The sequence below is a fragment of the Urocitellus parryii genome, chromosome 4 (genome assembly GCF_045843805.1).
Source record: "Urocitellus parryii isolate mUroPar1 chromosome 4, mUroPar1.hap1, whole genome shotgun sequence".
Classification (NCBI taxonomy): Eukaryota; Metazoa; Chordata; class Mammalia; order Rodentia; family Sciuridae; genus Urocitellus; species Urocitellus parryii.
The window spans coordinates 208,191,856-208,218,558 of NC_135534.1; the positions used below are offsets into that span (position 1 = coordinate 208,191,856).

Sequence of the window (26,703 nt, forward strand, 5' to 3'; positions counted from 1 at the left end):
TCTCTGGAGAGCAGCCCAAGGGTGCTGCCAGCACCAGGTGAGCCCCACTGGGCACCCTGCTAGCTGGCCAAGCCCTGAGGCCTGCCGGACAGAGAAGGAAGAGCACCATCTTGGACCCCACGGGAAGGCCTTGTCCCAGACCCTGCAGCGCCCTCTACTGACATGGCTGACCTCACCATCTGCAAAGGGGCTGACAGGGCCCAGCTCCAGCAGGGCAGCGCAGACAGCAAAGGGTGAATCTGGAACTGAGTGGCACTAAATCTGTAGGTGGCACAGAATCCAAAAGGCTCAGGGGCAGAACGCTGGGTGAACAGATCACATGTGACCTGCAAGCCACCCACATGGTCACATATCACGTGTGACCTGCACTGCCCCCCACGATGGTCACATATCATGTGTGACCTGCACTGCCCCCACCAAGGTCACATATCACGTGTGACCTGCACTGCCCCACACGATGGTCACATATGACCTGCACCGTCCCCCACCATGGTCACATATCACGTGTGCCCTGCACTGCCCCCCACCATGGTCACATATCACGTGTGACCTGTGTTTTCTGCACATGGTCACATATCACGTGTGACCTGCAGTTTGCTCTTGTCCTCTTGCAGGCAAAGCACAAGACATGTGTTTAGGCAGCTGGATTATTCTAGGGGAACCCTTTAGGCTATAAACCTGCGTCTCTGCTGAAAGACTAGAGCTTTGAGAGGCAGCTCCCCCCATCTGCGGCTTTGCTTTCTGCAAAGGACCCCTGGTCTCCACGTCACCACCTGTGTGAACCAGGGATTGGTGGGCAGCAGACCTGCAGAAAGCACTCATAGGACCCCTGGGCACACCCAGCGCCCACTGTGCACCCGGCCCTTGTGTACCAACCACAGAAGGGGGATGAGGTTGGTCCCTCCCGTGCCTCCCTCCTGCTCCAGCAGATCCTTGAGGGAGCTCAGGCCAACCCCCAGGGGCCCCACAGACAGACAGAGTCACCAGGGACTGCTGAAGCTCTTTATGGAGAATCAGGAAGGTGGGGGGGGAAGGGCAGTGGGGGGAGCCAGCTGGGCCCAGGTGGGCCACCCTCCATGTCCCCCAGGCCAGAGGTTCTGGTGGTGCCACTTGGGGCTGCCGCGGAGCGTGGTGTCCCTGCCCTGGGAACAAGAGGAGGTCAGTGAGCCCAGGGGGAGGGCCAAGGGAGGACTGCAGTAGCGGGGCATGCTGGGCCCTCTGGGCTCCATCCTCGAGGTCAGAGCAGGCTGCCCAGAGCTCCTCTTCTGTGTGGGAGGAGAGACGGTGACTTCAGGCCAGTGGAGGGCAGGAAAGGACAGGATGCTGTGTGGACTCTGGCTCCGCCCTCACCTGGGCAGGGGACCTTGGGCAGTCTCTGACCTGTCAGCTCCCTAGGTCACACAGCTAGGGACCAGGGATTCTGAAGTCCCCAGGCATGGCTGCCACACCTTCCAAGCAACTCATGGGGCACATGGTGTCACCACTGAGGGCCAGAGAGGTGCTGAGGGACTTCCCACCTTCTGGCAAGCACTCTGGGAGGTTGGGGGAGAGGCCCAGGGTCTCCCCAGCGGCCCCCCCCAGGAGCGGTCACCATGGGGGTTCCCTCACTGCCCAGATGACATCCTAGAGAAACCTCAAGAGGACACTGAGGACTGGCCACGCCTGGGGAGAGCACACCTGCCCGGCCAGGTGGTGGCTCTCCTGTCCACCTAGAAGCAGGGGACGTGTCCCCGGAAGTCCCATCACTCCACCCCCAGGACTGGGAGGTCCTCATGTCCCCTGAAACTGGTCTCTTACCCTAATCGCTCCCGGGAGAGCAGGCTTCTGTGGAAGAAGGAAAAACACAATTCAGGAGAGCCTGGGATTCCAGGGGACCCAGGGCCCCGCCCTCGGCCAGCACTTCCCCCACCCCTCAAAGGGCAAAGCCAGGATCCATGCAGCTCGCTCTTGGGACCATCCTTGGCTGAGCCCCTGGGGGGAGAGCCCTGCAGAGCCCTCTCCCTACCCCTTTGCTTGGGGATGAAGATGCTGTCTGCGTTGAGGCCTCTGGCTGCTGCGACCTGCTCAAACTCCTGCAGGGCGTCTAGGTTGACTTCAGGGTACCTGCCTGTAGGAGAGGCCACGGGAGACAGGACTGTGGGGGCAGAGCTGGGAGCTGCTGCATCTCCTTCCCAGCCTGGAAGACTGACCAGCGCAGTGCTGGGGAGGGAGACCTCAACGTGGAGCTGGACCCAGAGGCCTGGGGCTGGGGCAGAGCCCAGCTAGGAGAGGAGGACCAGGGGGCGTGAGCACCCACAGGGCACCCAGGGCAGCCGACCCAGAAGGCCCAGAGCTGCTCTCCCTAAAGCCACCCAGCCTCTCCTGGACAGGACAGGGAGTGGCAGGACCAACTCTGCCCTGGAGGAGAGCAGACACCCAGTGTCTAATCCGAGTTGGACTTCCCACCCAGGCTCCCCATCCACGTCCTTCCCTGACCCCTGCTGGACTCCCCACAGGTACCCACGGATGGCCCTGCCAGGATTCCCCAAAGAGTCCTCGACTCATCCTGTGACATTCATGACATTGGTGGCCCTGTGCCCACAGCACCTCCTCCTTCCTGCGTTCCCATGCAGGGACGGGCCATCCCCAGTCCTGAGCTCTGAGGTGGGACTCGGGCTTCCTCTAGGAAAACCCATCATCTGGACAAGGTAGCCAGGTCCTTGGATCCTGGTGGCTCCTCCTAGGGGAGGGGCAGGGGGCCCAGGGAGAAAGGAGAGGGACCAAGGCTGGAGCCACCAGACACTGTGACTCACCCACAAGCTTTGCCATTCGGATCCGATGCCCGTGCATGACCCCCTCACAGTAGAGGATGTAGTGGTCCTCGTCCTGGGACTTAAGGACCTGCACCACATGCTTGCCCCCATCTGCAGAGGGACAGTGGACGAGTTGGGGAGTGGCCCTGATCCTCCACCGAAGACCCAGGATGGCTGACTCCAGCCCAGAACACCCCTCAGTAACTCCCCCTCCCCCCTCCCAGGCTCCCTGACCTGGGTCCCCACCTGACCTGGCCCCAGGCCTTGGGGCCACTTCCCAGGAACCCAACGCACCCAAGAGATGGCACATGTCAAGCTGGTGAGTCACAGGGAGGTCTGGGGCATGAGACTGGCAGAGGTTGGAGCTGGGGCAGCACAATCCACCCTCAACCCCAGCCAAGTACACCCCTGGCCCTGACCAATGCCAGGGGTCAGCTGTGGCCAAAGAGGGAGTCCTGGGCAGAGACCCCCAGGCCTCATCCACCAGCCTCAGCAGCATTGGGGTCGGGAGTTTGACTCTGTGGACAAATGGTCTGGTGGGGGTGGAGGCTGGGTATGTAGTAGGGCCAGAAAGGAGAGCCTCAGGCCAAAGGTCACCCTGAGAAGCTGCCGGCTGGCCCCATGTGCCAATGGGTGGCCGGAGCTGTCCTGAACGGGCCCCAGCACTCACAGGCTGTGTATCTGCCCGGCTCGGCGGTCTTCTCTAGCACAGTGCTGACCTCCCGACACTGGCCTCCAATCCTGGAGGACAGAAGCTCCGTGGGCAACGCCGCCCTGCTCAGGGCAGCCACGGGGCCTGGCCTGGCAGGAGGGCCCCAGACAGGCCCAGGCTTCCCCACACAAGAAGTCAGGTGTGTTCACAGACGCTGAGCACCCTGAACTGGTCCAGGCACCAGTGGCCCTCTGTGTCCCACGGAGAGCCTTTGGGCCCCCAGTGGCCAGAACTCTGTGTCCTCCGACCCCCTCACTGGCTGCCAGGGGATATCAGGCTGCCTGGGAGGAACCCCCCTGGCAGAGTCGCCATAAGGCTCCAGGTGCTGGGTGCTGAGGGCCGAGTAGGCCCCCGGCATGGTCTGCACCCCACCCAGCCCTGCTGTCCTCCGTGAAAAGGGAGGACCATGCGGCCAGCAGACACTCACAGGACAGTGAAGGTGACTTCCAGGTGGCCCCCTGCCAGGGTCTTGATGGTCATGGGGGTCACAGACACAGACTCCAGCTTCATCCAGGGAATCTCCTTGTCTGCTACTGTGGCCTTCAGGTACCACGTGCCTGACGCCTGCAGAAGGCACCTGACCATCAGGGCTCAGGCCCACCTCCAGGGCCTCCCCTCCTCAGCTACCCTGGACTCTATGCTCCAAGGATGGGGACCTGGAGCATCCTCCGCCCCTACCCCACCCGAGCTCACCCCCACTCCCACCAGGCCCCCGAGAGACGGATCCCAGCTCCCGCAGCTTGGCCAGGACCCAGGCGCTGGCTCCCAGGGCAGATGTGTCCCCTGCTTCCACCAGCCCTCTGCAGCCCCATCTGGCCCACACCTCCCTGCACCATGTGATGTCTCCTTGGGGCAGGGGTTCAAGGCCTGGTGTCGAAACGAGGGTCTCCTTCATGGGGGAGGGATGGGGTCTGCACCCAGCCATCTTGGCCCTCCCTGCCCCCGCAGCCCCCCGCCCATGTGAGCCTCACATCCTGGTTCTCCTCATCCCCGACTGGGAGCGTCTGGGCCCGCAGGGCAGCCAGGAGGCTGAGGCCCAGGGTCAGGAGCAGGGTCTTCATGCCGGGTCTGTGCTCGGTCTGCTGGGCGCGGGCTCTCTGGCTGGAGTGGCTGTGCTGCTTCCTCACTCCCCGCCCTTTATACTGCTCGGGGCAGTCCCCCAGGGAACTTGGCACAGAGCACCCACCAGTCCTTTCCTGGCCACTGAGTGTGGCTGCTCTGCAGTGGAGCAGATGAAATGTCACTATTGTTGGAAGTTGCTGAGTAACAGTGTGTCCGTTCCCCAGGGCATCATCAGGACAGGGCCGCTGTCCAGGGGAGCCACTCACACATTTCACCTGACAGGAAATGAGCCGGCTGGAGGGGGCAGCCCCCGTGTGCAGAGCCCCCAGGGTGTGTGCGGTGGCAGCAGAACCCTGGGGCCCTCCCCTCATGGCATTCCCTGGCTGACACAGGGGGGACCCAGCGAGCCCTGGGCTGTGGTCTTGGTGACCATCCCGCATCCACGACAGGTCACTTCACCTCAGATTCATCTTGCAAAAGGAGGGACCCTGGCCAGGCACAGTGGCCACCCCTGTAATCCCAGCTCCTGGGGAGGCTGAGGCAGGAGGCTCTCACCTTCAAGACCAGCGGAGGCAACTTAGCCAGACCCTGTCTCCAAAGAAAGAAAGGAGAAGGGCTGGTGATGTAGCCCAGTGGTAGAGCCCCTGGGTTCAGCCCTCAACCCTGAAGAGGAGCAAACCCAGAGGGACCTGCAATGTGGACAGGAAGTCAGTGCGTTCACAGAAGTGAGCTCCCTGAGCACTGTGTGCACCAGGCTCCACGCTCAGAACAGCCGTGGGTCAGACAGACACCCAGACAGGGGTATGCGTGTGCACTAGCACACACACACACACACAAACACTCAGACAGCGAGCAATGGCTGGAGAAGGGGCTGAGGTCATGGTCCACTGACTCTAGGCCCTGAGGTCACCGTAGCCAGAGTGGGTCCTCACCCCAGCAAGGAGGCCAAGAAGCCCTTCCCACCACGTCCCAGGGTTCCAACCTTGATTACCTAATGCCCTGGCCTCAGCAGGTGGGAGGACGCAGGGGAGCCACCAGAGCAGGAGCTGGAAGGGCACCCTGATGGCTGGCCACACCTGCGATGTCCTCTGTGCCCATGTCGGAGTCCATGCTGCCCAGGGTCCATGCAGCGCTGGACCATCTGGCTGAGATGTTAAGTTCGTGTTTCATTTCCAGTTTCCAAGATGAACCTCCTCCTGGGGGTGCGGGTCAGGTGGGTCTGTTTCTAATGTCACACCTGTTCCCTTAAAGCTGTCACTACCTGCCCCGATGCTTATGTTCCCCACCTCTTCCCTGAAAACGGGAAGTGCCCAGGTCCTCTCCCTATCCATATGTGCTCCCTGTCCTGTGTGTCTGTGTGTAACTACGCGTGTGGCCTCGGGATGCGTGTGATCCTCAGGATTTGAAAGTAACGAAACCTTCATTTCCCTGTCTCTCCTGATCATTGACTGGGTCGTCTACAGCTTAAAGATCCTACATTAAAAGTGTCACAGCAGAACCGAGACCTGGGACTTGGGATGAGAGGCAGGGAGGGTGAAAAACTGCTAGACAGAGGGGCACAGCAAAGTGCCGGTGAAAGGTGGAGAAGCGCAGAAGCAGCAGCAGCACCCTCAGTGAGCCAGCAGGCCCACGCCCCTCAGAGCAAAAAGGGCTCGTGAAGAGGTGCAGATGGAAAATGAAGAGCCGGTGTAGGGATTTACTCCTGGTGATGCCAACACATTAACACTGAAGATCAAAAAGAAGGAGAAACTATAAAATGAGAACAGGTCCGGGTGCTTTTAAAATGCAAGGAAATAGAGATCATTTAAAATCTTAAAGGTGCATGTGTAACCTATAAAAACCCAGTAAAGGGGATAAAGTCTATGCTGGACAGTAGAAAGGAAATGACCTACATTGGAAGACAGGACACAGAAATCAATAAAAACAAAAATACACCAGAATCAAGTCAGTCTGCAGCCTCCATCTAGTAATTAAATGCTACCAAAAAGATGCTCCTGATACAGCGGCTCCCAGGAGCCAAAAGAAATCCACCCCTAGCCTCGAAAAACTGACAAACATGCAGAATAGATCAAGAGATTCCAGTATGCTGACCAGTTTCAGAGAAAAGCATTTTTAAATCCTACCAACAATGTACACGTGTTCTTTTCTCCCCACATCTTTGCCAGCATTTATTACTATTAATAATCTTGGTGCTTCCCATTCTAACCTGGGTGAGATGAGATCTCAGGGTAGTTTTGACTTGCATTTCCCTGACTGCTAAGGACATTGAGCATATTTTCACATATTTGTTGACCATTTGTATTTCTTCTTTTGAGAAAAGTTGGGTTGAGTTTGTGCATGTATTGATGCAGAAAGTCAAGGGTCAAAAATATTCTCTCATATGTGGAAGCTAGAAAGAATTAAGGAATAAGAAAGGGGAATCTCATAAAAATAGAAAGGAGAACAGTAGAGGAAGGGGAAGGGGAGAGAGCGGGGTGAGAAAAGGGAGGAAGTACAGGAGGAGACCAACTGACCATGGGCCGAGCTGTGTAAGTACATCACAGTGAATCCCGCTTCTATGTATGATTCCAATGCACCAAATAACAAATAAATAGAAAGAAGCACAATAAAGGAAAAGGTCAGGGGAGAGCAGAGGGAAGGACAAGAGAAGTTCTGCAGAACAAGAGGAAACAAATTAACATCACCTTTACACGTGAAGATGAAACCCACTCGTGTCTAACCATGACACCCAAATAAAACACAAATAAGAAAACATCAGAAAAAGGTAAATGGAATATCAAAAATGGTTCTCTCTTTTAAACACTGTATTTGGAGAGATCATGCGGTCTTCCTTAAAAAAGTGATAGATTCATGAAGGGTAAACGGATTCAAGGAGTTAGGAATCTTCCTTTATTAACTGAACATTCAGACTTTTATCTAAACTCTTCTCTCTGTATATATTACTTCTTTATTATTTCCTGAATTTACAACTTCTACCGTCAAATTATTAAACAGTAGGCCACCCCCCTTGAGTGTGATGAAAGTCACTTTGAGTCAGAATTTCAGACCTGTCACTCTGCACACCAGAGGGTGTCCCTGCCTGTTGGCTGCACAGTGCTCCTGGCTTCCAGGTTTTTATTATGTCCTTTGCGGCCCTAGACTCTCTCTAGCTGTGTTCTATCTTTCATTTACAAAATGTAGGACCTACATTGAAAATGTACACATATCAAAACACAAAGCCATCTCCGACTGCGGAAGAGCTGAAAGCCACCCTCCCTGGCCTTCATCAGGGATGGATTTCAGGACGACTGCTGCGGGCATCACAGGAAGCACAGGTGCAGCCGCAGTGACGGGGACAGGGCTTCAGGAAGCCAGTCAGCCAGGTCCACTAACTCTTGACCGTAAAAATCACAAATGGCACATGCTTGGAAACCTGGATAGAGGGAAGGTCCATTGCACTGATATTTAAAAGTGCTACTGTGTGCACACACACACACACACACACCCCAAAAACAAACAGCTTCGTTTGCAAGAGTTCATACAAATTTTTAAAATGTGCTTTGAGTACAGAAGAAGAGTGGTCTGTGGGGAAATGGAAACGAAGGTGGACACAATGCATAATTTTAAAATTAAATACAGAAGTCTGTTAGGTTGAACCTTGTTCAAGATAAAGCACCAATGCAGTGAAATGGAGCCAGCTCAGACCCAGCTAAGGGGCCATCCCCCAAGGAGGTCAGTGCCACGAACTTGAAGGCAGGCCGCAGGGAGCACGAGAGCCAGAACAGAGGGGAACGGAGGGGTCCTGGCAGACCCACACTCCACATGGGAGGTGCCAATCCTCCCCCGTTGGACAGCAAGTAAGTGCTATAAGTTCTGCATGAGGCTGGAGGCAAGTGTGGGGTGGCTCTTCAAGTCTGATGGAAGTCTCTGAGCGAAACGCAGGCCTCACGCTGGTCGGTCAAAGGGAAGTCCTGCCCATGATCTCGCACCACATCTGAGCGCAATGCATAGCTTCAGCCATGCTAGATGGTGACCACGCAGAGCAGAGCTGACCACAGTTCTTACCTACGGGGCAAACCCCGCAGGATCCAAGCCAGGGCCTAGGTCCGACACCAGTGTTCCACGGTCTGAGGTCCATGGTGAGGGATGAGTTCTGATCTGCAGGTGGGAGAGAGTCAGAACCCTCTTTCTATTCTGCCTCAGGAAACGGTGTGGTCAGCTTCACAGGAAGAGGAAGGAAGGGGCGCAGCCATCAGCTTTTTAAGCTTGTGATTGGTATGTGATTATTTTCTCAGTCCAAATAAATATTTATTTTCAGATCATATTGGAATTGATGACTGTATCCAGTTCAGACACAAAGTCCTAGTCCAGTGGCTGCTTGGCATGGAGTTTAAAGGCCGTGCAGGCACCGAGCAGTTCAGACGCTGCAGCAGGACTCCATCACAGAGTCCAAACCCCCACGGAATCTCTCCACAATTCTGCAAGGTTTCCTTCCCTCTCTCTAGCAGGGCCTTGCCCAGGTGCAGTGACACTAGATGTCCCTTCTCCATGTGAGACCAAGGAGGGCCTGGGGTGGACATCCAGGGATCTTGCCCGTGTCCATCCCGCCACCTCCCAGGGGAGCCAGCAAGGGGCCAAGTGGAGCTGGTGTGAGCACAGCCCTCTGCCAACCCGGGGCTCGTTTTCCAAGGTCCATCGAGGTTCCAGCTTCACCACCCAGTCGGTGTCCTGTCCCCACCGAGCGTCCTGTTTCCTGAGTGACCGCAGAGGGCTCCAGGAGCTGCCTGGGTTGGCGCAGTTAGTCCTGCCGGGCCCAGCGGGTCTCTCCATTATGCTCCCCTCCTCTGTGGCCCTCCAGAGCCCAGCACAGTCGCCTCCCAGGGCCAGGAAGGGGGGAGCCAGCTTGACTCACAGCGTGGGGAGCACACAGAGCCCCATGTGGTGCTGGGGGCAGCTGTGCTGTGGACAAGGGACGGAGTGATACGGGTGTCACCATCCAGCCTAGAGGGGCCTCTTGGGTCGTGGCCTTTCACATGTGTCTGGCATGTCCCTATCACTGGTCCTGGTGCCTCCCCTGTGGAGTGACAGCCATGTGGACAGCTCAGGTCTGGTGTCCCCACCACTGGGCTCCTTGTCCACCCAGGCCTGGGCTGGCAAAGCTGGCTGGATGGATGTACCCAGCGAGTCACAGGAGGCTGAGGGGAGCGGATCTGCCTTGGCCACGAGAGCCCGGGTGCACCTGGGAGGCCGGACGCCCTTGTGTGCAGAGGCTGCGGCCAGGGCACGGCTGTGTTTGCTCTCGAGCTCTCTCTTCTCCATTTCCTCCAAGGCCCTGGCCTATCTGAACACGGGATGCTTTGAGTGAGAGCTGACTTGTGTGACCGTCACACAGGCAGGAACGTGCCTGCAGGCTCCTGGACCAGTGTCCTCCCGAGCTGGCTGCCAAGTTGCTGCATGTGGAAGTGGCCTCTGGGGAGCTTTGCCAGCCTCATCCCAGGCCACGAGGCATCCCCACAGGTTCCCCCACACCCCTGTCCAGAGGCTGGTCCCCAGAGGGGAGGGGTCGGCGTCTGGTGGCTCAGAGTGGGCAGGCAGAGAGAAGAGCCAGGCACAGCACCTTGAGAGCCACAGCAGCAGCTCTCTGGGGAAGAGCCCTCGGAGGACCCCGGGCAGAGACAGGAAGCGCCCAGGTCCTGCGTGACCTCACAGCCTGCCCGACCTGCACCCCAGCCTGCCCACCACACAGCCAGCCACCCCACACTTGCCTCCAGCCTCATGCACGCTGTACGGCCAGCTTGACTCCCCGCGTGGGCAGGGCACAGAGCCCGTGTGTGCTGGGGCGCTGTGCTGTGGACCAGGGACGGAGGGATCCGGGTGTCTCTGGGCAGGGAGAAGCCAGGGGAGATGTGGGGCTCGGAGGGCCCCCCGCCAGCCTCAGAGGCAGCGCCACTGCTGATTTGCAGCCACGAGGAACAGGGACCTGGAAGGGCAACAGGATGTGTCCTGAAAACTGTAGCAACTGACCTTTCAAACACCACGGACAGAGCACGCTTATCTCGCCCGCATGAGTCCTCGCCCCCAAACAATTGTGTGGCGCTCTGGACCCGTGAAGGCCCGGCCTTGGGCCTCGGGATCTGCGTCACGCTGGCTCTGGCCAGCTGGGCCCTTCTCAGGGAAGTGGGGCTCAGGCAGCTCCCGGCTCTCTGTCCCCTGCAGGCCACGTGCCTGTCTGTCCCGCTGGCGTCCGCTGCCTGGGCCCTCTGTGGGGAAGTGAGCAGCTGCTGGCTCAGAGCCCCCAGCACTGGCTGCCAGACAGGGGACCAGGCAACCCAGGGACTTCCGGGGGCAGCTCAAGGCCACCACCCTCCCTCCCGCAGGCCCCAGGACCGGCTCCTTGCTCTCCTTGTGTTTTGCCTGGGGAAGGGCGGACGACACCCTGAGGAGAAAGGGTCCCAGAACTAGAAGCTCAGCTGTGACCCCAGTGCAGCACTTGAGCTTGAACTCGGCTCAGCCCAGCAGCGGCCATTCTTCAGACCAGGCTGCCTTTGTTCTGGGCTATTTTAAGCTCTCTTCTTCCTCTGCCTCTCTCAGGAGCAGACCCACTCCTGGGGCCCTCTGGTCACCCCCTCTGAGCAGGTCTGCTCCCATATGATGGCTCCTGTAACGCCAGTCCACCTCCAGCGGATCCGTCTGTGGGCCGAGTCCCTTTGCAGGGCTGTGCACCATTCGCACAGTCCAGCTTCAGAACACTACCCCCGGGGCCCTCGAGCCCATCAGCACTTGGTTCCCAGTCCCACCCCAGCTGGAACCACTGATCTACTTGCCACCCCTACAGAATTCCTGCTCTGTACATTTCACGTGCACGGGATCGTGCAGTGTGTGGCTTGCTGACTGGCTTCCTTCCATGCCCGCGGGGTCTCCAGGCTTGTCTGAGCTGAAGCCTGGGCCACAGCTTCATTCCTTGGTGTGGCTCATAAAGGTTCCGGCATGGGGACAGACATCCATTGTCATCTGCCTGACCATCCGATGGTCATGGACACTGCACCTACCAGGGACCTCTGCACAGGTCCCTCCCAAACCCTTGCAGACAACACATTGCTGACACAACTCAAGGAGTAGCCACAGAGAGTGCACCCCTATACTCAACAACCCTGCATGTCTCAAAAGTCACCAGTCACAGACAAAGCCACCTTCACCCTCCTGGAAGACGGCTGAACAGTCCGAGAGAAGCAAGGTGGAAGAAGAGAATTGTCCTTCGTGGGACTTTGTAAGTATATAGAGTCAGGGAAACTACATTCTGGGGAGAGTAGGGGAGGCAACACTCAGGACCAACAGAGAAGTGACAGTAAGTCTAAGTGGCATGAGAATCAGAAGGGTGATGCCCGGAAATTTGCAACCAGCCCTGATGATAGCCACAGAGCAGCCATCCCTACTGCAGGAAGAATCCACGGTTCATGCCAGTGCTGAGTCCAGGTCAGGTATTCAGTCTGAAAGGGTCTCCCACAGAGCAAGGCGGCTTTAGGGAAGAAAGTCAACATCTGGCTCTGCAAGCTCCCAGAGTGCTGTGGCCAGGAGCCATCTTGAGAGGGTCCTGTTGGGAGGGACTCGACTGCTCTTGGGAGGAGAAAACTCAGAGAACTGCAATTCAGAGTCCCTGTGAATACTCTGCCTCACCGAGTAGGTGGATTGGCTACAAAAGACAGCTGTGGCTGGGGAAGGCGTGAACCTGAGCCTGCTGAAGAGTGTGAGCCGAGGGCACTGTGGGCTGCGACAAGGGGGGGCACAGCGAGAGCCGAGAGCACAGCAGTCTGCATCCCCACACCTGCCATATTCCATGCTGTGAGTGTCACTGCCGTTTGTTTTCCTCCTTCTGGAGCAGGGGATCACGTCCAGCACCTCATGGAGGCGGGTGCATGTATGTGCCACTGAGCTGCACTCATAAAACCATGGAGAGAAGTGGCATTCTACGACCGTCATGTTTTCTAGTCCTGTTCGAACCTCGGCAGAGATTCCAACTCTAACAAAGGGGAGAGAAAAGCCCCCAGCTGGTAAGCAGGCCCCAAGTAGATATGGTTAGGGGGGTCCAAATGCCTGCTCTGGACACTCACCCCATAGAACAGCACAGAGAAAGGACCAATGGTCATGGACACTGCACCTACCAGGGACCTCAGCACCAAACCCTGGCAGACAACACACTGCTGACACGACTGAAGGAGTAGCCACAGAGAGTGCACCCCTCACCCTCTGCTGTCTGCAACACACCTGCCTGAACTACCAAGGGAGCCCAGCCCGGGGGGCTTCAGACAGAGCAGGTCCCTCAGCTCTGACACCACACACACTGTCAAAGTCCACCATCACGGGCAGAGAAGCCACAGGGAAACTGCAGTGTTGAGTCCACCTGGAATTAAATTCATCACTACACAGCACACAGTCAGCCCAGGGCACATCACGGAGAGAAGGCCATTCCTTAAGAATGGTCCCACGTAAAACGGAAGAGACGCTTATCCCAACAGATGCAAAATCTAAACATGTAAATAAATGTGAAAAAAGCAAAGCAACACGACTCTTCCAAAGGTTGACAGCTCTCCAGTAACTGACTCCAAAGATATTGAAATGGATGAACTATAGACAAAGAATTCAAAATAATAAGGTTAAAATATTAATGAACTCAAAGAAAATTCAAATAAAGCAGTCGAATGAATTAAAGAAGACAATGTAGGATGTGAAGGAGAAATTGAATAAAGAGGTAGAGATTCTGAAAAAGAACCCAACAAACCTTGGAAATTAAAAACTCAATAAGTCAAATAAAAAAATTCAATGAAAATCCTCACCAATAGACCAGATCAAGCAGAAGAGAGAATATTAGGGCTGAATAACGAGGTTGGGGAAATGCCACTCTCAGGCAGTAATAAAGAAAAAATAATAATCAATGAAAAACAGATGAGATGAATGGGGCACAATTAAGGCCAGACTTTTAAATATTTGGTAAAGGAGCAGAAGAACAGGGCATAGAAAACCTATTCAATGAAATAGCAGCAGAGAGTCCCACAAATCTCAAGAACACATGGATGTTCTTGAACACACCTACAGGAAAAATCTGGGCCCCCACAGAGACTTGACCAGAAAAACATGTCTCTGTGACATAGTACAGTCACCTGCCAAAAGTACAGAAAAAAGTAAAGAGGTTGAGAACTGCAGGAGGGAAGCCGCAAGTCACTTACAACAGCCAACCCATCAAAACCACATATTTCTTAGCAGAAACTGAAGGCGGCAGGACAAGGAATGCTGTATTTTAAGCTCTGAAAGAAAATAACTACTATATCCAACAAAAATATTCTTCAGAGTCAAAGAAATAAAAATAAGCATAAAGCAAAGGGACTCCTGGCCACTAAACCAGCATTCCAGAAGATACTCACAGAATCTGACACACAGAAGAGGAGGCAAGATAACCACAACTAGAGAACATGGGAAGGAATGAATCTCCCTAGAAGAGTTGATGAGCAAACGAGAACGAGGAAAGAACCAAACACTATTGATTTAGTAAGTCATAAAATCCCTAAGATGAATAAGGGAGCAAGAAATGAATCTCATGTAGATTATATGAAACAATTAGAAGAAAATCCATAGAATGACAGGACTCAGTGCATACTTTTCAACAATGACCAAAGGCAAAAGATTTCAATTCTCCAATTAAATGAAGCAGACTGGCTGACTGGATTGTAAAACAGACCCAACAATCTGCAAGAATCAGCTCACTTCGAAGATATGAACCAAGCACAAGTGAAGAGGAAGAGAAAGACGTCTCAAGCAAGAGGCATCTGAAAGCCAGCAGGAGTAGCAATGCTCAGACCTCATAAAATGGGCTTCTAGCCAAAATTAGTCAAAAGAGACAAAGAAATTCACTACATATTGGTAAAGGGAACAAACCATCAAGAAGTTATGGCAGGGGCTGGGGATGTGGCTCAAGCGGTAGCGCGCTCGCCTGGCATGCGTGCAGCCCGGGTTCGATCCTCAGCACCACATACCAACAAAGACGTTGTGTCCGCCGAGAACTAAAAAATAAATATTAAAAAAAATAATAATAAATAAATAAATAAGAAGTTATGGCAGCTGGGCGCTGTGGCACATGCCTGTAATCCCAGCAGCTCAGGAGCCTGAGGCAGGAGGATCACAAGTTCAAAACCAGCCTCAGCAAAAGCAAGGCCCTAAGCAACTCAGTGAGACCCTGTCTCTAAATAAAATACAAAATAGGGCTGCGGATGTGGCTCAGTGGTCAAGTGCCTCTGAGTTTAATCCTCAGTACTTCCCCCCACCAAAAAAAAAAGATGTCATAGCAACTGTAAATACATATGCACCAAATTTTGCAATACTACACCCCTAAAACATCCTAAGTGAAGGAAATAAGTGCAAAAAGTCACATTTATATAAAAATGTCTTGAAGAAGCAAAGCTTTAGAGACAGAAGGTGAGGGCCCAAGGCTGGGAGGGGCCTGTGGAATGAATGTTAAAAGACACAAAGGAACTTGAATTGATTTCACTATTCTGTAACATGACCGAAAATAATTAAAGAGTACACTTAAAAGAGGTGAAAGTTATGATATGTAAGGACACCTCAATAAATCTGTTTTTTTTTTAAATGCCACCCAGCATAGATCGCTGGTCCTAAGCGTAAGGAAGAGAGAAGGTGGGTGCATACAGAGCAGGTCTGAAGTAACACATCCAATTCCAAGGAAGACGTCTGACCTCTTCTTGCCCGACAAGGGTGAAACTCATGTGGACAGCTATATCTGGCCTGCTCCCATTTTCCACAACTGCGGGTTGGCCAGTGCTCCAGGGGGCCAGTGCTCTCTGGGAAGCCCCTCCACAGAGCAGCCAGGAGCCACCCCCAGCTTGCACCTGCCTCTCCAGGGCTGGCTCCTCTTCCTGCGGGGTGTAGCTCAGTTGGTAGTGCACAAGGCCTCACTGAGTTGCTGGTTCCTCCTCAGCAGGCGGCCCTCCCCCGCCTACATGGCTGATTTTTGGGGCAGGGCTTCCCCTGCTGGCTCCTCTCCTGGTACAGCAGGTACCAGGCCTTTCACCAATCATGTCTCTAAGACCACCTCCTCAACTGGCTCACTGTGGCAGGTGCCCTTCCTAGCACCAGGGCTTCTTCAGGTGTTTAGTGATATTTGTTGGATGAATGAATAAATGTTTGGAAATGGGGATAACCTGAGAAGGGCACTAGCAGGCTGGGTTTCTCAAAAGACCTGCACTTCTTACTCTTCAGGATGCTCTGTGCAGATCCAGGCATGGGCCAGGCCCCACACCAGACCTCAGGGCTAAGGACACCCACACAGACACTGGTCCTCCAAGGGCCCCAGACTGGTGAGATGGTGAGTCCTGGGCCAGAGGGCCTCGCGGGCACTGGGTGTGCTGTCCCCTGACTGGGTGTTTAGGTGTGTGAAGACTTGTCAGCCTGTGTGTTTCACACTGGGAGGAAAGGGACAAAGGAAGGAGGGTGGGAGGCAGGAAGTGAGGAAGGAAGGGAAAACACAAAGTAGAACGGGGAATGTCACCCATCGTGGTCTGAGGAGGTCCCCAGAAGGGAAAGGGGACTGAGACCCTGGCTGAGGCAGGCATTTATTTAGGAGAGCAAGATTCATTCAGTAAAGCAATCAATGGAACAGGACACACATGCAGAAGAAGGGTGGGGCCGCTCAGCTGTAGCTGCTCTTTGGGGGTCTTGGGCTCTTCTTTTAAAGGAAATTCGATGAACAGTGAACATGAGAAGTGGGTGGGGTGACCTCAGCCGGTGACCTCAATCCTCTTAATCACGGAACACAGGGCAGGTCACGTGCCTGCTTCTTTCGGGGACATCCAAGCTGACATCGACACCTGGGATACACCATGTCTTAAGTCTCCAATAGCACGTTTCCCCTGGCTTTAGTCCATCCAAAGCACATGCTGGGGCTGGGATGCAGCTCAGTTGGGAGTGCTTGACTTGTATGCACAAGGCCCTGGGTTCCATCTCCAGCACCACCACCAAAAAAAAAAAAAAAAAAAAGTTGCGTTAAGGTACACAGGCATCTCAGCCACTCACCACACCCAGGAGGACCCAAGGAGGTTTTAAAGGTTCTCATTTGGAGGAGACAGCTTGGGGAGTGAAGGCGATTTAGAGCTGGTCTCCTTTCCCCTTCCTGCTAGAGTCCTTTGTAACTATGCTTATCTCTTTTCTCCTGCTTCATGATGGACCCAGAAAACTTAGCCATAATAGGAACGGCAGGCCACAGCACCCCCCCCCCAAACTCCCGACTCCCCAAGTGCTTCCCTCTTGTGTAGGCAGGGCGGCGCTCTACAGCTCTCCAAACCTGTCTCCAGTGGGCAAACTGGCCTCCTGAGCCCCATCCTCCCAATTCCTGAACCCGGCCTGGCTCAGAGTACATACTCACAAGCTGTGAGCCCAGGGCCATCAGCACACAGCATCCTCCTTCATCAGCTAAGTAGGGTCTCCCCTCTATTTCATCCTTCTCCTAGTTCTGTGATGGGTTTTTAGGATAGAGAGAGAGAATCTTAAAGTCCCACAAGCCTGAGATGCCCAAAGCACAGCTGGAGATCTTGAGTGGCTGGCCCTTGGCCAGACCCATTTAAAATGAGGGAAAGTGCAAACAAAGGAAAAACTCTTCAGATTGTACAGTTCCACCCTGTCCCCACCTCCTGTCCAGCCCCTGCAGCCCCCTCTAGAAACATTAACTCCCCACACCCACCAGTTGCTGCCTCTCCCTCTGAAGGCCTGGGTTGGCCTTTGAGTAGTATTCCTGGCTTTTCCCTTTAGAGAGGGCTCCCCCCATCCCTTGAATGTGGATCTGTTTTCCTAAATAAACCTGGCTGCGACTTTGCCCGGCATGTGCTGGAGTTATCTGCCATATTCCAAGGATCCTGCTGGTCCTGAATCCAGTGGCCCTTTCTCTCTGGAAAATCCTGGAGACACCTCTTGTCCCCCTACAATCCCAGTCCGACAACCCCCCCCCCCCATAGCAGTGCCTAAACAGTGCCCTAAATCAGGCATAGTGCTGGCTCTGGGCACCTCAGCCCTGGTTCTATGTCCTTCCCACCGCAGTTCACAGACCTGCACCCAGCCTCCAGGGTTCCCATGTCCCCTCGCGCTCTGCTGTGCGCACAATTCCCACTTCCCCGCCAACTGCAAGCACCTGGTCCTGCTGAGCCGCAGCCCTCCTCCACAGGCGCCTGGGGGCCACTTGCACTGCTGGGCCCGCGCGGTGGGCACCGGGCGTTTCCGCGACTCTGCAGCGGGCTCCGGGGGTCACACTAGGAACTCCAGTTCGGGGAAAGGCAGGTGAGCATAGAGGGACCAAGAGAGGCGTGGAGAGTTCCCAACCTGACCAACAGACGGGGGGGGGGGGGGCACTAAACCGCCTTTGATCGCGGCCGCGGGGTCATGGCTCCGCGTCCGCACCTGTCGCCACCTTCTGCCAGGGGCCTCGGAACCCGGTGAAGCACAGGGCAGCCGCGTCGCAAGAGGATAAGGGGCGCTAAGGAGCATCCGCGGCTGCCCGCGGGAAGGACTATCATCCCCAGGACTGTGGCCAGGACAGGGGCCGCCCGCGCCGGTCCGGCAGCAACACCATCTGCCTCTCCAAGAGTCCTGCTCCTTCCCGGTCCCGCGGCCCTGATGTCCCGCAGGCTTCCAGCCGACCCCCCACACACACACCATTTGATGCCCCGCCCCGCCCCACAGGGTCCAGCCCTCACCGAGAGCTTAGGTTCTGATGCCATCTGGCGCCCAGAACCCGACAGCAAGGGTCCAGCATGAACCTTTAAGTGCCCTTTTTAAGACTGAAACTGTTAATGCACTACCTATTCAAAATAAAATTTAAGCAAAATGTAAATAAATTAGAGTAAAATATAGAGCAATATTACTTTTTAAAACTTGAGGGGAAATGTTTCTGAGTTTGACAAAAGATTCTTTTTTAAAAAAATTACAACATGTAAGTGAAAACAGCTCTTTATTTAAAAATACCTTGTAAACATTCTTTTGCCTTGGTAGCTTAAACAAATATAACTCTAAGTGAAGACAAATATATATTATATTCTTAAACAAATATAACCCTAAGTGAATACAAATAAATAGGACCCAAAAAAGATGAAAAAAATGTGCATGGTTGCTTTTTAAAAAAGACAAAACCTGGGAAGGAGTTCAACCTGTATAAAAAGCCTGTGTCCTGAGAGCTGGAGATTTGGCTCAGCACCACAAACAAACAAAAAAGCTCCTATGTACAAGACACTAAAGAGCAACAGCTGGACTCTCTAAAAATGAGCATCAAGAGGAGCTCCATACTCATTGTATTAAGAGTAAAGGATAAAGGGCGTGCAGGCACAGGCTCTGTGTGGGCTGAGCAAAGTTAACACTGGAGATGGTTGGTCCCCCCACCCAAACAAGGGAGTGCACCCGTGAGAGGTCTGTGAGTCCTTCCTGCCATCGGTTTTCCTGCTCCTTGGTTTGCCTGCCTGGCCACACCTGCCTTCACCTCTGCTCCTCCTAGTGCAGCATACTAGTTCTGAGCTTACACTGACTGCCTGGCGTTCCTAATGTCCAGTCCCACCCTCTCCCTGAAGGTGTATCACCCCTGCCAGGTATAGTAGACTCTCAGTCTCGGTCACAGCCTCCTAGTGGGGGCTGTGTTCCCTCCAGAAAACAGACAGAGGCCAAATTAATGGGCATCCCGTGCAGCCAAAGCTTCAGAGAGCAGCAGCAGTGGAGAATCCAGCAAGGAGGAGGAGAAGGAGGACAAAAAGGCTCCCCAGAAAGCCCCAAGCCAAGAGCAACACGCCTGATTCTAGCTCAAGCTCAGAGGATGAGGTGCCAAAGAACAAGAAGCCAGACAGCATCCTGTGGCAGTGAAAGCTCAGGCAAAGGCCCCAGCCAAACCAGGCTAGTCAAGAAGACTGGACCTGGAAGCAAGTCATGGGCCAAGTCCCAGGGAAAGCCGCTGTTGTCCTGCACTGAAGAGCTCCAGCAGTGCAGACTGCCCCAATGAGGAGGAGAGAAAAACCCCAAAGAAAGCACCAGGTCCCTGCAGTTCAGTCCCCCGCCTCCTGCCCTGCCACTGAAGACGTCCCTGGGAACCCAGCCCCCAGGAAGCGGAGATGGAAGCAGAGTCTGTGGACAGCAGTGTGGACAGTAGCGATGGGTCTGAGTCAAGCTCTGAGGAAGAGAAGACACCCCGCTAAGGCAGCCATCCCCAGAGCAAGCACAAGACCAGACGCAGCAAAGGCGGCAGAAGTACTTCAGGGAGCTCCGCCCTGAGGATGAAGCTCCAGCCCAGGCAGCACCACCAAGAATTCCACCCCTGAGCCACCCAAGCCCTGAGCAGCCTGCAGGCAGCAGCCAGAAGCCTGGCCAGAAAGACTGATAGCAGCTCCAGTGAGGAGGACAAGACAAAGACCAGGCCGGGCACCCCGCACTGGCTGCCCAGAATGGTAATGCAGGCAGGGACAGCAAGGACGAGGACAGAGGGCAGATCCAGGGAGGAGCGGCGGTTTCCAAGCCGGGGTCAGCAAAGAAACAGAAGCAGATGAGGCGGCCAAGGAGGCAGATTCCTGGAGCAAAGACTAAGCTCCAGACTCCCAACACATTTATAAAAAGGAAGAAAAGAGAGCAAAGGACCTTCCCCATTCTGAAGGCACAGAGAGGAGGAGACTGGGTGCCAAGCAAGGGTCCCCTGGAGAGGGGGAGCGAGCTGGTCAGGTTCTGAAGTTCACCAAAGGCAAGTCCCTCCCATCCAAGAAAACCAGGAAGAAATGGGCAGCTGCAGGGAGGCACTATCACTGCCCTGGTTAACTTCGTCAAGGTTGTCAAAGCAGGGGTGGTGACTGGAAGCCACCGCCTTCTCAGTTGACCAGGACCACCCAGCTCTCTTGGGGAGGGCTTGGCAAAGGCAGAAGTTTAGAGTAGGTCCTAGGACTTGGCAACACAGTGTCCTCTCTTATCCTCTACTGTTTTACTAATTTTGTAGATTTTTGAGTGTTGAGTATCAGGAACAAGGTAAGAAGAATGCTTTTTAAGATCTGTTTTAGCTGGGCATAGTGGCGCTCGCCTGTAATCCCAGTGGCTCAGGAGGCCGAGACACGAGGATTGCGAGTTCAAAGCTAGCTTCAGCAATGGTTAAACAACTGAGTGAGACCCTGTCTCTAAATAAAATACAAAATAGAGCTGGGGATGAGGCTCAGTGGTTAAGTGACCTGGGTTCAATCCCTAGCACCAAAAAACAAACAAAAAACTTACTTGGCATTGTACCGGGAGCTGTGTGTCCCTCCAGAAAACAGACAGAGACCAAATTAGGAATGCAAGAGGTTTATTGGATATAGCCTGTGGTGACCAAGTGCAGGAAGCAGGATGGGGCAGAGTTATCAGATCAGCACACAGCTGCTGGGGCCTCAGCCAGCAGGAGTCGTGGGCAGCCACTTGAACAGGAGCCCTGCTAGGAGCAGAACCTCAGGCCCCAGTGCCCCTCACTGGGCTTAACTTTGGTGGAGGCCACCCAGAAGAGCAGGGCCTGAGTGCAGTGACCAAGTAGATACCAAGGGCGGTGGGGGCTGCCAACCAGCTGAACTCCCCCAGCCCACTCCTTTACAAGAAAATAACCGTATGGGACATTTCAACTGGGCCACAGCAAAGGCCTTAAGAGTACAGAAACCTACCCCACCCAAGGCCTGTTCTCTCCTGGACCTTTCCACTGTGTGCACAGGTGTACTCTGCCTGTTTTATTAAATAGTAGCCTTTGGTGTGTGTGTGGGGGGGGAGCGCTCATTCCCCCCCGGGGTCTGGTACCAAGGATTGAACCAGCTGCTCTGCCACTGAGCTGCAGCCCCAGCTTCTCATTTGTTTCATTTATTCTGAAGCAGGGTCTTGCTAATTGCCTAGGCTGGTCTCTAAGTTTTGATCCTCCAGCTCCTGCCTCAGTTTCCTGAGTGCTGGGATCACCAGTGTGGGCCACCAAATCAGCACAAGCAGCCCATTTCTAAAGAGCTGTTCAGGCAGTGGGGGATGCTCCCCCAAGACACTAGGGAAATGTCCAGTCGCGCTCCCCCCATCTGCATCCAGGCTCTCACTTGAGGTCCCTGTCCCCATCTCCTACCCACTCATCTGGTGAAAGCAGGCTTCCCTCAGCCCTGTACCCATAGGGAGTCCTCTGCCCTGACTCCAGGAGGGTGCCGAGGCTCGCTGACCACGACACAGCCCTCGAGCCAGCAAATGCCCAGAGGTGACTGCGCAGCCTGAGTCACACCCCATGGGCCTAGGAAGAACAGCTCCGTTCCCCTCTTTGGATTTTGAGCTGGGAAAACATTGTCCTAGGACTACTGAGGAACAGGAGAGGATGAGACTACCACAGGGAAGAGCAAGGCATCCCCAGAAGGGCAGTGCTTGGCTGGCCCTGGTTCTCCCAGCTATGGGAGCCAGTCAGTCCCCTGGGCTTGCATCCCTTCCTGTTGAGCCCTGGACTAATGGGACAGTTGACCAAGGCCCTTTTCTTCCTGCCCAGGACCCCTGGGAACCCAGGAAAGGCAGGAGGGCCTGGAGGAGGGCTCCCTGGCAACCTGCAGACTTCAGGGAAGCTCTCCCACCCTACAAGGACTCTGGGATTGGGTCTAGTTCTCCACTCCCGTACGTCTGCAGGCCTTGGCCCTGCTCACCGACAACACAGACACCCCACTCTCCTCAGCATGTGATCCGAGCCTCAGGCAGCTCTGGGAGTCGAGGATGGCATCTGCTGCCCTCGGGCTATGCCCAGTGTCACCTATCACCTGGGAGCTCTGAAGTCTCAGAGACAGCAGCCAGGGTGGGGAGGGTTCGCGGTGGGAGGGTTGGGGTGCTCAGGCGAGGCCCGCCCGCTCCAGGTCCTGGGGCAGCACGCGGCCCTTCCTGCGGGCCTTCTGAAGGCGCCGCTCAGCCTTGGCCGCCTTCTTCCTGCGCAGGTTCTGCCGCCGCCGGTCCTGCCGCTGCTGCATTTTCTCCACGACGTGGGCCGAGCGCTTTTCCCACTGGCGCTGCCGCTGAGCCCGGCGCTTCTCCTTGCGCTTCAGGGCCTCCTGCAGCAGCCGCTCGTTGTCCCGGATCTTGACCCCCTCGGCCTTGTACAGCAGGTTGGTCCACTTCATCTTGGCCTCCAGCTCCCGGGCCTTCCCTGCGTCCTGCTCCCGCAGCTCCTCCAGCCGGCCTTGCCGCGCCTGCAGGCGCTCCAGCAGCTGCCGGTAGTTCTTGCCTGTCAGAGGGGTCAGGTTCCCCTTCACCTTCTGCCGCTTCTCCTTCCGCCGCTGGGCCTTGGTGGCCGGCTCCTCCTCACTGACCTCCACCTAGGGACGAGCAGCAGGTCGGTGACAACGCAGAACCGGCACCCCGCCTCACGAGCACCCAGACCACTCGGCTGCTGCCACCCAAGAGGGAGTTGAGGCCACAGAGCCAACCAGGGGACAGGCCAGGGCCCGGAGCCTGCTCGGTTCACCTTATTGAAGATCAGCGCTGGCTCCTGTGGCCCTGTGCAGACTGCTGCAGGGGGAGCCGCCACTGCTGCAGTGCCTCCGGCCTGTGCTGCGGCCTTCTCCTTCTCCTTCGCTAGCAGCTCCCTCCGCTTCCTCTTCTTCCGATCGCGCTCCTGCTTTCTCCGCTGCCTTTTCTCCAGTCTGGCAGCAGAGAGCGTACCATCCTGGGGGAAGCAGGGTCTGCTCAGAGTCCTCCCAGCCTCAGGGCCCTGCCCTGACACAGGGCGGAGATGGAATTAGGGCTGGAAGGTGCAAGAGGAGCTCCTCAACAGGACTGCTGCCCAAGGTGCCAGTGGCTCCAGGGTGAGGGTCAAGAGGGTGGCTTCCAGCTTCAGGCCAACCGCAGTTTCACCAACTGCCACGCGTGTCACTGCAGTTCTGAGCGGGGCCTGGTTCTGCATGAGCAAGCCGGTCCTGTGCACTAGGGCTCTGCACTGCAGCCCCATCCCAATGGCCTTTCAGTTCCACAGCCAATAAGAGTGCCCTGCACCAGACCTACCCAGCCCTGTGCTGCAGGAATGAGGGCCCAGAACCTTGACGGCCTCTTAGGAACCAAGGAAGGGCCAGTGGTCATGACCCAGGAGGCTGAGAAGCTGAAGCTGTCTGCAGAGCAGAGGTGGACGGGAGGGGTCCCAGGGAAAGGTGGGTGCCCAGGTCAGAGAGTAAACAGCACTACTCAGCACAAAAATGGAGGCTGGCCAGTCACCTCATCTCATGGTGACCTTTAGAAGAACAGATGGGCCATGCTAGCCGTTGTGGCGCCAACAAAGGTGGCTTCCCAGAGGAGAAGGCTGGGCTTCTGAGACCCATGGGAGAGAGGAACAAGCAAAAGGCCAGGGACCCTGGGACTGAGGTTCTCCAGGAAGCAGGGAAGGGCACCTGCTCCCCCAGGGCAGACCCTGCTCCCTGCTAAGAGCCCCCTCCCACCCCGAGCATGGAGCTGGGTAGGGAGGCCACTCCAAAGACATACTGATGAGTGCTCCAGAGGTGGCCCACCTACCTGGCCTCGAGCCTGCTGGATCTTCTCATGCAGCCGCTGGCGCAGGACATCCAAGGCAAAGACAGAATCAGGTGCTGCAGCCTGGCCACCTGCAGGGAGGGAGACAGGGCTGAAAGGAGGCCCCTCTTGATGTCCTTCCCCAGGGCCCAATACCTAAGCCTCAGCCTGTACTCACTGCCCTCCTGTCCCCAGTGGCCACTTGCGGATCTACAGGCCAATCCATTAAATTCCACTCCATCCACCTCTTCCATGTGGATTGGCCCCTACAGCCTCCTGGATTGGATGGTTATATCTGGGTCACTGTGGTACAAAAAAAATTCTTCCTACCAGTCTCACTGCTCCAGATGCTGAGAAACTCATAGCCATGTCCTCCATGGTCTTGGTCCACATAGCCCAGATCACCATGCTCTTCCCAGTCTACTACCCACTGCATTTCTGTGATTTTCACTCTCTGGGAAGCTCTGAATACCCAGTGCCCTGATGGTGACTTAAGAGCAGAGGAGGCCACATCTGCATCTAATCCCCACCCCATTGCCCTGGAGCCCCTTACCTGCAGGGGCCTCTGTGGAGATGGAAGGCTCCTCTTTGTTTGCTGTTGGCTTCTTGGTCCCAGGAGCCACTGGAGATTTCTTCTCCCCAAGGGTCTTGGCTTTGTGCTCTGAAGCCTTCTGTTCCTGTTCCCGGAATTTTTTTGGTGTTTTCTTTCTTTTCTTTTTTCGGGGTCCAGAAGCTTCTGAGCCTTGAATTTTACTAGCTGAGATATAAAGTGACAAAAAGCTGCTATTCCAATCTCTATGCCCCACACAGCAACAGGAAGGTCTCACAAAGGCTTTGATCCCACAAGGACTTTGATCCCATGAAGGAAATCAGGTAGATTTCAGGTAGGCTGAGGAGCCAGCAACACTAGGCCACAGTGCTCAGAAACAAAAGCTCCAAAAACAGAGCAGCCACACACCAAAACCTAGCACACAACCATGTGCAGGACCCAGCACAAAGGATTCTCCTGCACAAAGCCCAGGATGTGCACCAGCTCAGCACCTGAGCTGGGGAGACACACACATCCATGTCCAGCAGCAAGTTATGGCACCTCTGCCCAAGAAAATCCTGTGTGCTGACTTGAGTGGGAATCAAGCCCCTGTCCATTCCTATTTTTTTTTTTTTTAAGTACTGTGGATTGAACTCAGGGGTACTCAACCACTGAGCCACATCCCCAGCCCTATTTTGTATTTTATTTAGAGAGAGGGTCTCACTGAGTTGCTTAGCACCTGGCCATTGCTGAGGCTGGCTTTGAGCTCGAGATTCTCCTGCCTCATGGCAGGAGCCCTCTTCCTCCCTCCCTCCACCTCTGACTGACTGCTCACTGCTCCCTATAGACTACTCCAGGTGGAGAGCTGGAGATGCACCAGGACAGCCCCAGCAGCTCCAGGGGAGGAGCGGTCCTCCTTGGCAGGAGGGGGCTTGCTGAGAGCAGGGGTGCTCCCTTCACCCCGGGGCCACGCGTCAGGGTAATGCCCAAGAGTAAGGTAGATTACACTTTGTTCGGCATTTCACAGACTCTCTGGTCCACTTGAGGGCTAACTGGGGTCAGATGGCTGCCCCAGCCCCTGCCTGGAGTGGGGCTCCCTGCGAAGCCTCTGGTCCTGACTCCATCGGACCCTCTCCTGGACTGGATCCGGCCCCTAATCTAGACCCTTAAAACAGCTCTTGATCTTTCTCTCGCGGAAGACAGGCCAAGGAAATCAAGACCGACGCGTTCTCCGGCCAAGGACTTCTGCCCCCTGCTCCTAGGGCAGCTTTCGCACCCACGAGCACCCCAGGAGCGGGGCCGGACGAGAGCTCTCCTGCCCTCCTCCGAGACTCCGCGGAGCTGAGACCCCGACCGCACTCCGCCAGGCCCCAGGCCACCTCGATCCCAGCCAGACCGACTTCGGACCGGACCCGATCCCGGCCCAGCCCGGCCCGCCTACCCCGCGCGAGCCGCGGTGGCTCGGGGTCGTGCGGGGCGCAGATCTTCCTGGCCAGGTCCTGTAAGTAGGCGTCCTTGGCTTGCAGGGAGGCCATGGCGGCACACTCGTGGGCCCGGCGCGGCGACTCGGCGCTCGTCTGGCGGTGCCTGCCTCCGCGCCCGCGCTCGCCTGGTCGGGCCTGGCCGCGCCGGAAGGGGTGTGGCCTGCGCGGTGCCCCCGGCTCAGTTCCGAGCGCCGCCGCGTCCGGGACGAGTGCCCCTGCAGCGGCCGGGGCTCAGGCCCGGCTCCTGTTCGCGCACGTCCGCGCCCGTGCGGCGCGGCGCTGTCCTGTCCGCTCTGAGGACCAAGGAACCTCCCGCTAATGCAAAACGGAGCCTGGGGTCGCGGGGCCACCGCTCGCCTCAGTTCCGACGGGCGCTCCTCACTCCGCCCAGCCCCTGCCGCGCGGTGGAGCCCGGCGTTGAGCGGGGCTGGTCACGTGGCGGCCACCGGCTACTCTAACACGCGTAGCTGAAGTCTAGGCTACAACCCCTCCAACACAGGCTCGAGAGACTGCGGGATATGGAGGACGTCTCTCCCAGGGCTGGAGAGGCAGAAGAAACCCCTCCGCTTTTGAATGGGAAATATAGTGTTGAAGCAGCAAATTAAATTCATG

General features: G+C 55.8%; 2 protein-coding genes across 2 annotated transcripts; both read right to left on the reverse strand.

The window, feature by feature from the left end:
* Nucleotides 1–1,018: 1,018 nt before the first annotated feature.
* Nucleotides 1,019–4,598, reverse strand: LOC144254637 (von Ebner gland protein 1-like). The gene is made up of 7 exons (XM_077798038.1): nt 4,476–4,598; nt 3,932–4,068; nt 3,463–3,533; nt 2,793–2,903; nt 2,006–2,107; nt 1,798–1,824; nt 1,019–1,142 (listed from the first exon to the last, which is right to left on the reverse strand). Exons 1-6 carry the CDS (start codon nt 4,563–4,565, stop codon nt 1,799–1,801), a joined length of 537 nt encoding a protein of 178 aa, XP_077654164.1. The 5' UTR covers nt 4,566–4,598; the 3' UTR covers nt 1,019–1,142; nt 1,798.
* A 16,266-nt stretch (nt 4,599–20,864) lies between these two features.
* On the reverse strand, nt 20,865–26,683 carry Surf6 (surfeit 6). Its single transcript, XM_026395510.2, has 5 exons — nt 26,049–26,683; nt 24,632–24,835; nt 24,082–24,170; nt 23,045–23,245; nt 20,865–22,895 (listed from the first exon to the last, which is right to left on the reverse strand). Exons 1-5 carry the CDS (start codon nt 26,140–26,142, stop codon nt 22,416–22,418), a joined length of 1,068 nt encoding a protein of 355 aa, XP_026251295.1. The 5' UTR covers nt 26,143–26,683; the 3' UTR covers nt 20,865–22,415.
* Between the last annotated feature and the right edge of the window lie 20 nt (nt 26,684–26,703).